We start from the raw sequence: 16,311 nt of genomic DNA, 5'->3' as shown, positions 1-16,311 counted from the left end.
ACATTGAGATTTGGAGATGAATAATTATGAATTTGATTTCTTTATTTGGGGTTTGACTTGGCACCGTCTTCCACATCCTGGTTTCTGTTCTGTTTCTCCCTTAGGCTGCATGCTACTTTGTTTCAGGGAGCACGTCCCATTCTTTATGTGTGCCTAGCACCCAGCGCAAGGCAGCACTGGAAAAGAGAAGTTCTCCAGTGTTTGTGGCCAGTGTAGCTGCCCAACATCCTGAAAGGGGCCTGCAGCTCAGTTAGATTGTATCTAGAAGTTCTGAAATGGATTTAGGAAACAATAAAAGGGAATTATATAGACTTTAGTGATCTGTGATCTCACTTTCAGTGGCACGCAGAATCTACCAGTTTTTTCACAACATTCAAAAATTGATGTAGAATTATTGGTTATATTTTAATGATCGAAAGCAAACATTTAGAAACCAACCATCCCTAATTTATGTGTCCTGTGTTTATTACCTGAGGATAATATTTGCGAACTTTTTACACGGCGGTGATGAGTCAGCCAGGGTTTCCAGTGCTTTTGTGTATTCATTAGTTCCTCATACCAACCCTACTGTTATCTCCATTTTACAAATGAAGAAAAAAGGGACAGAGTTCACAAAATAAGTGGCAAAATAGTTCTTTAACCTTGGCAGCCTGATTCCAAGTCTGTAATCTGGGTTATTACACACTGCTTTTATTAGTCTATGAGACGAAAACCCACAAGAAGTCTTACTGCAGCAGGGACTATTTAAGCTACGGATGAAGACTGTGACCTAAAAGTGAATAGAGCAGCAGGATATGGCAGAAGGACAGCAGATACATAGAAGCTTTTTGTAGGAGCACAAGTGATTCACTATGGCTGGACGTGTAGAGTGGAAAGTGGGTTTGAAGAGGGAAACAGCATATGGAAGACTCCTGTTTGTGTGACTTGATAAAGCATCTGGACCTTCTCTTGAGGACACTGGATAGACATGCAGGTGAAATAATTAAATTTCATGTTAGGATATATCTTTCTGGTGTCAGGAAGGAAAAAAAAAAGTTGATTGAAGTTAAATATTCTGTTCATGTTGATTATACAAGATGTGGCTAATGTAGTGGTTAGCACTCAGGCTCTGCCTGTCAAACGCCAAATTTTGAAACGTCGCTTGTAGCACTTACTAATTTAGTAACATGGGCAAATTACTTAACCTCTCTCTGCCTCTGGCTCCTGAACTGTAAAATAGAGGAAATAATAGTATTTACCTTAAAAAGTTCTGAAGATGAAGTGAGAGTCCCAGAGTCTGAAATAGTCCCTGGCACACACTGTGGAAATAAACAGAAGAAACTTTAACTAAATTGGAGTCGGGAAGGCCTGTAGGGGGGAGCTCTTGCCCTATCACGCATGGTCCATTACACCAAACAGGAAGAGACCTACCCTTACATCTCCAACAGGAAGTAAAACTACTTTACTGCTGAAGGAAGATTTCTCTCCCCACCCAGTAACAGCCCAGCCAATGAGAAACACCACAGCTCAGCTAATGAGACACCTGTTGCTGCCCTGAACTGCTACTTTCCCCCAATAGGCTTTCATTTAGAACAGCCCCTCACTACCCCCCCTTTCTCTCTATAAAAGCAGCTCCCCTTCTTTGTTTGCTGGATTTGTCTATGGTTTGCCGTAGCAGGTATGCCTTGAAATGGAATTCTTTGGGCTACTGCCCAATAAGCTCACTTTGAGGGTAAAAATAACCAGTGAATTTGCTTTTTAAGTTGACAGCTCCATAAGAGATAGCTGTGTATAGCAGAAGGAATATATGTTCAGTAAATGAGAAATGCAGACATATATTGTAGTGGTTACATGGATATTTTTAGGTATTCCTCTCTTCTCCCCACCCTCATTTCTTTCAAACATCAATTCTATCCTAGATTTGAGCAAATAATAATAGTCTTTATAGTGACCATTGCATAAACATCTAATTAACAATAATGTATACATCTTTCAAATTCAGAAACTCTCAAAGGAATGATTACAATGGCCCCAATTGCTCTGAGAAGTTGATCACACAAGCTTCTATGCTGAAGCTTGTCTTTTTGCTCTCAGTATGTCTAGTTGTCCTCAGCAGCCAAGTTCTGAATTATTTGTGCTATTAACAAAAGTGGAAATCTACAATATATTCTGCCTCCACTGTATTTTTTTTTTTTGGTCTTTCATTCTTTTTATATCTAAAAAGTGTCTAAAACAGCAAAATAAAGGCTATCATTTTTTTCCCTTTTTTTTCTGGTAGTTGTAGGTACAGTTCTATTAGTAGAGGATCACGTGATCTGTTTCTTACAGTCGTTCTTTAAAGACTGACTCTTCAAATATTTGCTATTATGTTTTGTCAACGAGAAAAAGCTAAACTCTACTGGCGTCAGAGAACTGCTTCAGTCCGGCAAAATGGCAGGAAGCCACGAAGGAGGTTCTGTTAATTGTAGTCCGGGAACTCCGAGAATTGGAAGTTTGTTACCGTTGTTTAAGCTCTAAGACAGCGGGACGTGATCCTTCCTCCTCTTGGGGATTCTGGGAAATGTATTCCTGACCTCTGTCCGTGAACAAGGAGCCCAGGCGCTTGTTCCCGCGGGGCTTCTGGGGAGTGTAGTTCCGGCGGGGCTTCTGGGAAGTGTAGTTCCGGCGTGCCTTGCAGTCAGAGGCACTTCCGCCTCGGGAACGCCAGGCCTCTACCGTTGTTCGGTCCGGGAGGTGAGTCCGCCGTGCGCCCCCACGACCCCGCCGAGCATTTTCGGCCTGAGCGTGGGACTGGTCGCTACCTAGGGCCGGCTTAGGATGGAGAAGCGGCAGCCCCGGCGGAGGCTGAGAGGCGGAGGGCGGAAGTGTGGATGCCCCCCAGCTCTCGTCCCCCACTTAGAAGCGCCGCTGCTCCTGCTATCGGTACAATGTATGGCGAGTTGTGTGTCCCTCTGCGCTCTACTTTCCTCCCCTGTAAAACAGCGAGCGAGAGAGTAACGACCGGGTAGGGTGGTGATTTGAGTTACATGAGGCAATGCGTGTCAACAGCTTAGAACGGTGGTGGCACATGATACTGGGTTGGCTGTTGCGATTGATCCAATTAAGCCCCTCACCAGCGCCCTTTTGACTGGACGCCCCAGTGGAGAGAGAGATGAGGTCGGGACCCTGGGAGCGAGGCCACGGCCCTTCTGCCGTGCTTCCGGAGGCCGAGCTCTTTGCGAACTTTTACTGATCTCTTTTCTAGGAAGGACTGAGTCACCCCGCTAGTGCCTGGGGATGTCCCCAGCAGTTCATCCGGAGACAGACACAGTCCTGCTGTCCCACCGCATCCTTTGCTTCACCCCTGGATGCGGAGAGGGCAGGAAGGAGGGCTTGGCTTCTCACAGCGCAGCCCCAGGTACAGACTACTGAGGCTCTTGTTCTGTCATCGCTGTTTTCAGTTCATCAGATTTCCTTCCCTCTGTAAATTACTACTAGGAAGATGTTCAAGTATTTGTCGAATAAACCTGAGAATGTTTAATCTGTTTGTTAATACGTGTGTGTGTATTTCTACCCCCCATACATATGTATTTTTAAATATTTATTTTAAATATATATTTATTTTTAAATGTATCATGCTTTACATTTCTTCCTTTTGTTTTCCTTTCGTATCTTTAGTTCAGTTTATTCCTTTGATTTGCTCTGGTTTGGAAATTATATGGGCTTGTGTTATTCTTTTAACTTTTTTTTTCTTTTAAACTTCATTATCTTTTCTTTAAATTTTTTTAATTTTAAAAATTTATTTCCTTTTTTTATTGATATAATAGTTTATAACATTGTGAGGTTTCAGTTGTACATTATTATTTGTCAGTCACCATATGAATGCGCCCCTTCACCCCTTGTGCCCACCACCCACCCCCCTCCCCGTGTGTCTTTTTTTTTTTTTTAAACAAAATTCTATTTATTTGTTGCTTAAAGTTAAATTAAAACTTGTTCGGATAGGGCATTGACATTGACAGTAGCCACCTCAACTCAGCTTCACCTGCTGAAAAAAAATCTACCAAACCAACACCTGGAACTCATTAGATTCTTTCATTTGAGTTTTGCTGCCTTGACATTGTATCACACTGGGAATCTAATTATTATCTGTCATTCTTTCAAGTATTGTTTCCTCGGAAGGTATTTGCCTGAAATTCATTCATATTCCTCTAATCTTTCTTTCTTTCTTTAATTTTTTGTTTATTGCAGTAACATTGGTTTATAACGTATAAATTTCAGGTGTACATCATTATACTTCTATTCCTGCATAGATTACATCATGTTCACCACCCAAATACTAATTACAACCCATCACCACACACTTGTGCTGAACTATCCCTTTCGCCCTCCTCCCTTCCCCCTCCCCCCTTCCCCTCTGGTAACCACCAATATTTTAAGTTTTAAAAATGATTACCTGTCTCAACAAAATATAGAGACTGAAAATATACTTGAAATTTGATTATGATTCCCCACCACCATCTTTTTTAACTGTAGGCTAGATTATACGTCTGCTTTTTTATTATAACCACTCTCCAAATTCATCATATGGTTCTTGGGCTTTTTTTAAACAAAGATATTACCAACATATTTTTACAGATGTTTTCTTGCCATTGCTTCTTTCAGGGTTCATTCATTCATAAGTTTCTTTCATTTTTGTTCAGCTAAAATGTCTTTGTTTCTCCCTCATGTAAATAATCATTTAGTTGAGCGTAGAATTCAAGGTTGACAATTATTTTCTTTCCTCATTTTGGGGATATTATCCAGTTGTTTTAGATCTTCGTTCTCTTTCCCTGTTTCTGTCAATCTAGTTGTCATTTCTGTTAGATAAACTATATTTCTTTCTGGGAGCTGTAAGGATTTTGTTGTTGTTTTTAGTTCTTTTTATTTATTCGTATTTTTTTAGTTCTTTGCATTCCTGAGTTTCACTATGATTTGTTTAGGAGTAAATTTATTTGTACTGTTCAGAATTTCTGTATATGAACTCAGCAATTATCTCTTGAAATAAGATCTCTCTGCCATTTCTTCCATTCTCTTCTTCTCACACATTAGACAAATGTTGGGGCCTCTCAACCTATCTTCCATGTTTCTTGATTTTTATTTTGAGTCTTTCCCTTTCCTATGTGTTTTTCTTTATCTCCATGCATGTAGGAGAAAAGGCTTTTTACCAATAAGCCTTTTCTGGCTTCATGAAGTAAATGACCCCACAATGATACTTTTTAGAAAACTAATACCGGTGTCAATAAAATGTTATTAGCTGGGCAACAAATTATTAAATAAGAAGAAATTTTAACTCAGAATGAGGGCTTGCAGAGATTAAAGGTGACTTTCTTAGGAGAGCAATAATAAATGAAGTCTGGGTACCTTTTATGTCTTTTTCATTGTTGTCATTGTTTGAAAAGATATTTGCAAATACAGTTTAGAATGCCAAATATTATCTGCCTTTTTGCAGCTACAGGAAAAAGAGACTCCTGGTTCTTAGAACTTTCCATCTACTCATTTAATCCTTGGAACAACCCTGTGAGGTGGGTATGCTTTTCAGTTCTTACCCTGTCCTCATTGTGCAGCTGAGGAAAGTGAGGCACAGAAAGGTTTTTTAAAGTCCCCGAGGTTACACTGATGGTAAGTATCATCTCCAGGATTTAAACCTAGGCCCTTCACTCCAGAGCCCATTTTTTTAAACCCACGTTTTACAATGCCTCTCAGTTCCTATCATCCCCGGGATCAGAAATCCTTATAGTAGGGATGTTGCATTTGTTCCCTGTGCAATGGCCCTTGGCTGACAGACCAATGAGTAGCTAGAATCTAGTCCATGTTCTGCTTCCCAAGCTGTATGTGGCTGCATCTGCCTAGAAGTAGGAGCACTCTTGTATAATTTGTAGAAAGATCCATGTGGTCTAATGGCAGCCCTGGCCTGCATCTCATGGCTTCTCTATCCTTCCCCAGTTATGCCTTCTCAGGACTCTGACCTTCCCTTGAAGGAGCAGGAGAGAATGACCAAGTTTCAGGTAAGGCATTCCTTTCTGTCTCTTAAGATGTGATTTTATTTCTCAGAGATTACGCACATCTTTTTTTCTCTTCCTTGGAAAGGTTAGTGGAAAACAGCAGATCTTGAGAGCACATTGTGTGCCACGCTGTGTGTGCTTTGTTTTCTGTCATCTTTATTATTTCACAAAACGGTCTTTGAAAAAATAATAGAATTTTGAAATAGACAAAAATAATTTACACTGCTACCCTGCTTACAAACTAGGTCCTTGCACTTTCCCATAATTCTTTTTCACATGCATTCATAACTATATATTTGCAATGTTAGAATTGATGGGATATACTTATATATATTAGATAAAGGCTTAATATCTCTAATTCTTATTAAGATTAGTAAGATAAAGAAAAACCCAATTGAAATATGAGTAAAAGAAATGAATAAGAGTCTCACAAAAACAGAAAGTAAATTTATGAAGAAAATAATGATCATTAATAACTAAATGTGTGCAAACATTAATAAATCCTTTCTATTTATTTATTTCATTTAGATTGTCAAAGACTTTTTTAAGAAAAGAATTATGTCCTGTTTTGGCTAGAGTCTAGCAATTTAGGAACACTTGTACTCTCTCACATGAAATGTGAATTAGGGGGCCAGCCCAGTGGCGTAGCAGTTAAGTTCCCGCACTCTGCTTCGGTGGCCCGGGGTTCACGGGTTCAGATCCCAGGTGTGGACCAACGCACTGCTTGTCAAGCCATGCTGTGGTGGCATCCCATATAAAGTAGAGGAAGATGGGCACAGATGTTAGCCCAGGGCTAATCTTCCTCACAAAAAAATAAAAAAAAGAAACGTGAATTAGGAAAACCTTTTGAGTGGGAAATCTGCCATTATGCTTTCAAAATATTTAAAGTGCATATTCTCTGACTTTGCATTTGCTACTTCTTGGCCAAAATCTCTGTAAAAGGATCTATGCAGCGTTGATTATAAGTAAAGATCTGTAACTAATTATACATTATTTTGATTGGTTAAAGGTAAATCATCAGTTCTAAGGAGTACTACATTATGCAGTCATAGAATGGGATGAAGGAGATCATAATGATATTAACTGTTCTAATTTATTGAAGATGTGATGTGGCAGGCCCTGTTCTAAGTGCTTTCTATATATCCACTCATCTCATCCTTTCAAACACCTTGTGATTTAGACGCAATTACAGAGAAGAGGAAATTGAGATAGCGAGAGGTTAAGGAATTTGCCCAGGCTCCTTTAATTACCTTGAAATTTGAGCTCAGCCTGTGCCTAACCAGCGGTGAATGCTGCAGAGGGGGATGTGGCATGCGCCTTGAAAACACAGCGAAAGAGCTATACGGCTGTCCTGGAGGGTTGCTGCAGGCCTGTGAGCTTTGTAAACATTAAAAACAGTGATTGAGTCCAAGCTTTGGGGGAGGCGGAGAGGAGACAGTGGGAGAGGGACAACTGCCTGGATCCCTCTGAATCTGTAACAGTGTTTTTGGTAATCCTCTTTATCGTTCTCAGTGCTGCCCTTCCAGTGGAGGCTGCTTGTAAGATTGAGGTTACATGTGTTTGGTGTTGTAGGAGGCGGTGACGTTCAAGGACGTGGCTGTGGTCTTCACGGAGGAGGAGCTGGGGCTGCTGGACTCCACCCAGAGGCAGCTGTACCGAGATGTGATGCTGGAGAACTTCAGGAACCTGCTCTCTGTGGGTGAGGACAGGCGCCCTCTGACACTGAACCTCAACCCCCTTGAGAGTCTCTGTGTCCACAGTTGTTCAAAGCTTCAGACCTTTTGAAATGGTTCCCTGACCTTGAAGACACAAGTTTTTCTAATCCCTGGGTCTATAAGCATAGGTTTTTCTGGTCTTTTTTGCTCAGGCAAAATTCTGTCCAGTGGTGATTTTTGCCCCCTGGGGATATTTGGCAATGTCTGGAGACAGTTGTGATTGTCACAACTGGAGGGGGCTGCTTCTGGCATTTAATGGCTAGTGAAGCTGTTAAACTTTCTACAATGCATGGGTCAACCCTGCAACAAAGAATTAGCCAGTCCAAAATATCAACATTGCCTCAGTTGAGAAACCCTGTTTTAAATGAATTATTAATGGGCAGCTTAGCTTCTATACTTTGTCTTTCAAATTATGGTTGTGACCCACTGGTGGGTCGTGGAATCAACTTAGTACATTGTACTGGCATTTTTTTTCCCCAATGAAGTAGAATAAAATAGAACAAGGATAGAAACTGTCAGAGTTCCTTATCAAGACCTCACATTGCAGCAAAACTGTGACCATTTGCATTGAGTGGTGTGAGAGTGTGGGAAATATGATGAAAACAGACATTAGCTAAATGTAATTTTATCTCCATATAGGCATGAACTAGGTCATGACCTAAATTTATTTCTTATTACAGTTCATGATCACCAAAGTTCTTAAAATATCACTTTAAAGGCTCTAAGGTTTATAGAATTTGGACAAAAATGTGTTTTAGCTGGGTGTACATCTTAAATATATATATCCGCCTTTCCACAGGACATCTTCCCTTCAAACCAGATATGGCATCCCAGTTGGAGGCAGAAGAAAAGCTTTGGATGATGGAACGAGACACCCAGAGAAATGGGTATTCCAGTGAGAACTGTGTGGCTGTTCTTTCAGGTACTGGATAATCTGCTCTCCACGTCCGTGATTCCCGCTCTTGTCCGAGTGCTGTCATCTCTTGCCTGGATTGTGACAACAGCCTCCACACTGGTCTCCGTGCTTCCTCCCTTGCACTTCTATCATCTATTCTCTGCTTGGTAGCCAGAGTGATTCTTTAGAAAGCAAGTAAGATCATGCCATTCCTCCACTCAAAACCCTCCAAAGCCTTGCCATTTCACTCGAGTCATTACAGTGGACACAAGACCCTACCTGATCCGGCCTCCTCCCCCTGTTTCTTGTTGATCTATCCTTTTACCCTTGCCTAGATCATTCCTGCCATCTTGGCCCCTTTGAAGTGTTCTCTTCTATGCCATGGCCTTTGACTAGTTCTCCTCTCTGTCTCCATGTGGAATCCCCCAACCACTCTCTTCCTCACTCAGGTCTCTGCTCAGGTTTCATCTCATCAGACAGGCCTTCTGTGTCTGCCCTATTTAAAATTTCCCCTGCCTTATTTTGTGTCTGAGCTCTGATCACCTCCTGACCTAGTAACATATTATTTACTTGTTCATCAGCTATCTCCCCACGAAAGGAGGAGTTTTGGCAGTTTTATTTGCTCTGTCTACTCAGAGCCTCCAGTGGGCCTTCTGCACAATAGGTGCTCAGTACATACTTGTTGAATGAATAAATTATTTAAATAATTACTGTTCCTTTGAATAGAAGTGAGCTTCTCGCGGGTTCTCCCAACCTCTGGTCGAAGCCTTTCCCATCCGTGCAGAGTCCTCTTCCATGTCCCCAGCCGGCCGTCTCCCTCCCCACCTGGCCTCTCGCTACCCTCCTTTCTCCTGCTCCCTCTCACTTCTTCACTTTGCCCTTCTTTTTTGACCTCCTTTCCTTTCTCTCCTATCTTTCCTTTTCCTTTAATTTGCATATTCCTCAGTTGTACCTATTTAAAAATTAAAAATTAGATATTGCTAGGGAATGTAAATTTTTATACTCTCCCTCAACCTGAAAAACAAAACAGAGAAGCTTGTCTACAAACATCATAGATTAGGCCCTGAATTCTGTGAGTAACTGATGGATGTCACCCGTCTTCTTTCGTCCATCTTCCTTCTTATGTCTACATGTTGCCTCACATTCGAGCCATTCAGGAACATTAGATACTTGCCTCCCTGTGCTGAGTCTCATTTTCCTATGCAAACTTAACCTCAGGAATTATGATCCTAAGTATTGTCACCTTTCAGTTTTGCGTAATAGCCCAAGTCTCTCTCTTAATAAACCTTGTAGCACTTTCTGCCACCCTTTCCCAAAGTTTGTTTTGACGTTTTCAACATCAGCGTGTTTCAGGATTTTGCAACCATGATCCATGTACAAATACTATCCTAAAATGCTCTTTATAGGTCATAGGAGCACAAATTAAAGGGCTTGTTTTTATAGGGATTCTTAAACACAAAAAGCTTACAGATAATGGAGACAAGTGGACCTCACGTCTCTATTACTCCTAGAGATGGCTCAGAGGCTTGGAGCACACCAGTGTGACTGATGGATTATTTTGGAACCTTATCTGCCAGTGAATGTGTAACATACTAATTTCTTAGATGTCTTTGAATATGTAGAGATTATACTTATTAACCTTAGAAAATAAGAGCTATTCACAATTATCAGAATGTATGATTACCAAAAATTATCAATACCAGTGTGCTAGGCATTACAGTTTATCAGTTCTCATGTAACAGTTTCAAGTTGGCTACATATGAGTGAAAACTGCCTCATCCATACACTAGCTTCCCACTTAACCACCATCCCCTGCCTCTGATACCTAAACCATCATATGACCTATATATGGTAGTTGTTTAGTGGTTTCAGGCTGCACATTTCCAGAAATCAAAAGGCACTGGCATACTGTGGAGATGAAGAGAGTCATGATAAGGAAAGAAAATTACAGATTTTCTAAATAAGTTTTCCAGTGTATTTGCATCCTAATTGTATTAACTAGCTGATATCACAGGCAATGTGAGGGGCCTTTTACATGTGGCAGTGAGTTCTGGTACCAAGTGCCCAAAGTTAGCCCTGACTTCACAGGTTAAGGGCACAGTCCTCCACAAGACTGCCCGCCAAGACCAGACACCAGCTGGGGTTCCCAGGGCCACCCTCACTTCAGACCAGCTGGCTACACATTTGGGAGTTCCCATGATAATTCACTAGAATGACTCACAGAACTCAGGAAAATGCTATACTTAAGCAGGAAGGTTACAAATTGGAACCAGCAAGAGGGAGAGATGCATAGGGTGAGATCTGGAGAGTTCTCTCCCACCTCTCTCTCCTAAGGACCTTTATAATTACATTGGGCCCATCCAGATAATCCAGGATAACCTCTCCATTACAAGATCCTTAATTTAATCAAATCTAAAGCCGCTTTTGCCACGTACACTAACCTATTCGCAGATTCCAGGGATTAAGACATGGACGTCTTTAGGGGGCCGTTCGATTTGCCTACTGTACCCAGAAATGTGTACATACCTGTTGAGACTTTTTCAGTTTGTATTATTAGAATAACTTTCCATTTAAGCAAATTAATTATTAAGGACTTGATAATCCCCTTAAACATTTTAAGCCAGTGGCTTCCATACATTTTTAACCATGACTGTCAATAAGACATATTTCACATCTTGACCCAGCACAAATAGAATGTATGTGCATGTCTACAGCTGAAATAAGCATTTCATAGAGTGGTACCCTTACTGCTTGTGATACACTTCTCATGTTTTTATCCTGTTTCTTCTTGTTTTTAATATTTGTCACAATTTATGGAATTGCTTTCAGAGTTCACTAATATATCCCAACAATTTGAAAAATTCTGTCACAGTGGGCATAAAGCCATGAAGAGAACAAAGTGCATGTTTTCCTCATGACTTACGTTCTAGTGGGTATAAAAAGACAAGAAAAAATTAGGAAGTAGCTAGTAAATCAAATAATAAGTGCTGTGGGGAAAAGGCAGGAAATAAAGCAGGAAAAGGCAGATGGGAAGAATCACAGGTGTGTGGGGGTGGGGAGGAGTTATTTCATATTGAGTGATAAGGAAGGCATCACCCAATTGAGTGACATTTGAGCAGAGACCTGAAGGGAATGACAGAGAAGGCAGGCTGCACAGCTTTTGGGGAGAAAGCTTTCCACACTGTGTATAACCCTCCCTCTTCCTCTTCAGCGTTGTCTTTGAAAGTCTGCACTATGTTCTGTTTCCTTCTCCCATGTTCTTTCTCAGTTGTACAGGATTAGTTTTCCCTTTTCCACCTCTTTTTACAGAGACCTGAATTACTACCAGGTTTAGAACAGTGAATGTTATCATTCCAGCAGCTTCCCAAATTTACTCGTGGAAGGTAATTTCTATCAGGACCTAGAACACTATTTTCTGCCTACACTCTGAGCTTTTGCAACCTAATTGGGTAGAATCCCACTCATCATAAGCCCACTGAGGAAAAGGTGAGTAGGTTTTTAATTGATGCCACTGTAGGTTGGAATGTGGATTGACTTCATTGCCCTGCAGCCATCTGATTTCAGACTAACGGCTCTCATATTAAACTGTTAGACTTGTGGTTCTAAATGGGTCACATTTACACTTAGTGGATAAGAGCCTGTTGACCCCATTCTTTGCTTCCGCTTGCTGGAAAACATAAGAAAAGGATAAATGATGTCTAGACATGACCCATCCCCTGATTTATTAAGGCCTCAGTGTGAAACCCTGATATTTCTGAACAGAGCATTTACTTGTCCTCATCTCTGAATATTGCTTTTCCTGATAGGCAGCAAGAATCAAAATGAGATGGAGACTCTTCAAAAAGTTGCATTAAAATACTTTTCGCATGAAGAGCTATCCTGCTGGCAAATCTGGAAACAGGTTGCAAGTGATTTAACCAGGTGTCTTCAGAGGAAGAGGTCTCAGTTACTACAAGGCAACTCTATTCAGGTTTCTGAAAACGGGAACGATACAATAAACCATAAAGGAGATAGCTCCAGTTACATTGAAAACCAAGAGTTTTCCATTTTGAGAACCCAGGATTCTTGGGGGAATATATATCTGAGTGAGTCACAGAATCGGAGTAGAGGTAAGCAAATCAACATGAAGAATAACCCATATGTATGTGAAGCCTTCATGAAGAAATGGTCACTTAGTGATCATATTAAAACTGACACAGAACAGAAACCCTACAAATGTAATGAATGTGGCAAAAGCATTAGTGATGGCTTCAGACAGCATTTACCTGTAGGAGAGAAACTCCATCCATGTAGTGAGGGCGGGAAGGGCTTCAGTTACAGCCCGGTGCTTCCAGTTCATCAGCATGTCCACCCAGGAGAGAGATGTTCCAGTCAGAGCACACATCTGCAGACTCTTCAGAGAGCTTACCCAGGAGAGAATCTCGATAAATGTCACGACGCTGGTGATTGCTTCAACAAGAGCTCTTTTCACTCTCATCAGTCTCATCACACAGGAGAGAAGGCCTATCGATGTGACAGTTGTGGCAAGGGCTTCAGTAGCAGCACAGGTCTCATCATTCATTATAGAACTCACACTGGGGAGAAGCCTTACAAATGTGAAGAGTGTGGGAAATGCTTTAGTCAGAGCTCAAACTTTCAGTGCCATCAGAGAGTCCACACTGAAGAAAAACCATACAAATGTGAAGAGTGTGGGAAGGGCTTTGGCTGGAGTGTTAATCTTCGTGTTCATCAGAGGGTCCACAGGGGTGAGAAACCCTATAAATGTGCAGAGTGTGGGAAGGGCTTCACGCAGGCTGCACATTATCACATCCATCAGAGGATCCATACGGGGGAGAAACCTTACAAATGCGACGTCTGTGGGAAGGGCTTCAGTCACAATTCACCGTTAATATGCCACCGGAGAGTCCACACCGGAGAGAAACCATACAAATGTGAGGCTTGTGGGAAAGGCTTTACCCGTAACACAGATCTTCATATCCATTTCAGAGTTCACACAGGAGAGAAACCCTACAAATGTAAGGAGTGTGGGAAGGGCTTCAGTCAGGCTTCAAATCTTCAAGTCCATCAGAATGTCCACACTGGGGAGAGACGATTCAAATGTGAAACGTGTGGGAAGGGCTTTAGTCAGTCATCAAAGCTGCAGACCCATCAGAGAGTCCACACTGGAGAGAAACCCTACAAATGTGATGTGTGTGGGAAGGACTTCAGTTATAGTTCAAATCTGAAACTGCATCAAGTTATTCACACTGGAGAAAAGCCATATAAATGTGAGGAGTGCGGGAAGGGCTTCAGTTGGAGATCAAATCTTCATGCTCATCAGAGAGTCCACTCAGGAGAGAAACCCTATAAATGTGAGGAGTGTGATAAGAGTTTCAGTCAGGCCATAGATTTTCGGGTACATCAGAGAGTCCACACTGGAGAGAAACCATACAAATGTGGGGAGTGTGGTAAAGGCTTCAGTCAGTCCTCTGGTCTTCAGTCCCATCAGAGAGTCCACACTGGGGAGAAGCCATACAGATGTGATGTGTGTGGAAAGGGCTTCAGATACAGTTCACAGTTTATATACCATCAGAGAGGCCACACCGGAGAAAAACCTTACAAATGTGAGGAGTGTGGGAAAGGCTTCGGGAGGAGCTTGAATCTTCGCCATCATCAGAGGGTCCACACAGGAGAGAAGCCCCATAAATGTGAGGAGTGTGGGAAGGCCTTCAGTCTCCCCTCAAATCTCAGAGTCCATCTGAGTGTTCACACTAGGGAGAAACTGTTTAAGTGTGAGGAGTGTGGGAAGGGCTTCAGTCAGAGTTCACGTCTTCAAGCCCATCAGCGAGTCCACACTGGAGAAAAACCATACAAATGTGATGTGTGTGGTAAGGACTTCAGTCACCGTTCACGTCTTACGTACCATCAGAAAGTCCACACCAGCAAGAATCTTTAGAAATGATAAATGTGTTCATGGCTTCAGTGAGGATGCACATCCTAAGTTTTTGGAGAGTCCGTGCTGGTGATAAACTCTATAAAGTTATTGAGAGTGGAAAGGGATTTCTTCAGATGGAATCTTTCTAACAAATCCTCACTCAAAACGATGATGTAGAACCGTAGTAACAGGAATAGAACTCATATTCAGGGGAGATAGGCTGTTACCCTCTTGGTAAGATCCAGTTGATATAAATGATCTTTCAAAGTGAATATATGCCTAAAGATAATGTGTGAAAAGGATATTTGCCATATACTAGCTAGTTTTTTGGGGGTCAGGGAGGGTTTTGGATTATTTTTCCTTTTCTTTAGCTTCCATTTTAGACTTATTTACAGTGACCATCATTTTTACTAAAGCTGTAAAGCTATTAAAAATGAAATGAATAAAATTACTGACTAAAAGTTTCCTGTAGCCAAGAACTCATAATATGATTGCTTTATTTCATGTGGTATATTGGATTAATATTAAGGAATAGATCTCCAGAGGTGAATCTTTGATCTTCAGAAGTAAATTTGGGGCTGGCCCCGTGGCGTAGCAGTTAGGTGCGCGTGCTCTGCGCGTGCTCCACTGCTGGTGGCCAGGGTTCAGATTCCTGGTGGGCACCGATACACCGCTTGTCAAGCCATGCTGTGGCAGTGTCCCATATAAAGTAGAGAAAGATGGGCACAGATGTTAGCCCAGGGCCGGTCTTCCTCAGCAAAAAGAGGAGGATTGGCATGAATGTTAGCTCAGGGCTGATCTTCCTCACACACACAAAAAAGAAAAACAGCAAATGTGTATCTGCTGCAGATGTGTATAAAAGAATGTTCATTGCATTGTTGTTTATAATAGCAAATATAGACATAATCCATTAGCTTGCCAAAGTATTTTATGATTTATTGATCCAGTGGAACACTATGCAAACATCAAATGGGAGAAGGTAAATTTGTAGTTATGGATATTGGAAGAAGTCCAGAATATATTAACCTGGAAAAAACACAAAGCATGAGATTTTTGTGTCATCTTATTTAAAAGAAAGGTATAGATGACTAGGTAGGTATTTATATCTGGTTAACTCTAAATGATGAGATTTTGCTTCATGTTTATTTTTACATTTCTTTAAACTTCCTATTTTGTTTAGGAAAAATAGGAAGTTGTAAAAATTATATAAAATCTCTCATATACCCTTTACTCAGATTCACAGTTAACATGTTTGAACATTATTCTCTCCATGTATGTGAATGTGTGTGTACACACACATATTAATACCTACGTGTACACATTTTTTTAACCCTGAGTATGTTACAGACGTTTTACACAGTTACAGTACAAGTATAACATTCAGGAAAATTTAATATTGATACATAACATTATCTAACCTATAGACCTTATTCCAATTTTATCAGTTCTCCTGATAATATATTTTCACATTTTTGCTGGTCTAGAATCCAGTCAAGGATTATACATTGCATTTAGACTCTGTTAATCTGGATCACTACCTCATTCTTCCTTTTAATGATCTTAATATTTTTGAGTGTCTCTTCATTTGGATTTGTCTGAGGTTTTCTCATTATTTGATTTAAATCAGGCATTTTTTTGGCACAAGGATTCCATAAGTGATGTGTCCTTGGAGCATCACCTAAGGAAACGTGATATGTTTGTCCCATTGTAGGTGAGGTTAACTTGATTAAGGTCAATGTGAGCTGGGTTTTTTTCCACTGTGTAATTACTATTGTGTTAATTACCTTT

General features: G+C 41.0%; 1 protein-coding gene across 3 annotated transcripts; it reads left to right on the top strand.

Annotated features, from left to right (window-relative positions):
• Positions 1 to 2,661: 2,661 nt before the first annotated feature.
• On the top strand, positions 2,662 to 15,645 carry ZNF227 (zinc finger protein 227). Of its 3 annotated transcripts, none has more exons than XM_087421613.1 (7): positions 2,662 to 2,712; positions 3,224 to 3,376; positions 5,447 to 5,519; positions 5,941 to 6,002; positions 7,572 to 7,698; positions 8,514 to 8,636; positions 12,416 to 15,645. In XM_087421613.1, exons 4-7 carry the CDS (start codon positions 5,943 to 5,945, stop codon positions 14,542 to 14,544), a joined length of 2,439 nt encoding a protein of 812 aa, XP_087277739.1. In that variant the 5' UTR covers positions 2,662 to 2,712; positions 3,224 to 3,376; positions 5,447 to 5,519; positions 5,941 to 5,942; the 3' UTR covers positions 14,545 to 15,645. The 3 variants fall into 3 exon arrangements, with proteins under 3 accessions (XP_087277739.1, XP_087277740.1, XP_014650542.2); XM_087421614.1 differs by lacking the exon at positions 2,662 to 2,712 and adding an exon at positions 2,730 to 2,908; XM_014795056.2 differs by lacking the exons at positions 2,662 to 2,712; positions 3,224 to 3,376; positions 5,447 to 5,519 and having other exon boundaries at positions 5,526 to 6,002.
• Positions 15,646 to 16,311: the final 666 nt, after the last annotated feature.

This window comes from Ceratotherium simum, chromosome 33 (genome assembly GCF_057802395.1).
Source record: "Ceratotherium simum simum isolate JZ-2026a chromosome 33, ASM5780239v1, whole genome shotgun sequence".
In the NCBI taxonomy this organism is placed as follows: domain Eukaryota; kingdom Metazoa; phylum Chordata; class Mammalia; order Perissodactyla; family Rhinocerotidae; genus Ceratotherium; species Ceratotherium simum.
The sequence above is the reverse complement of the archived record's forward strand: the minus strand, read 5'-3'. Positions and strand labels throughout refer to the sequence as shown.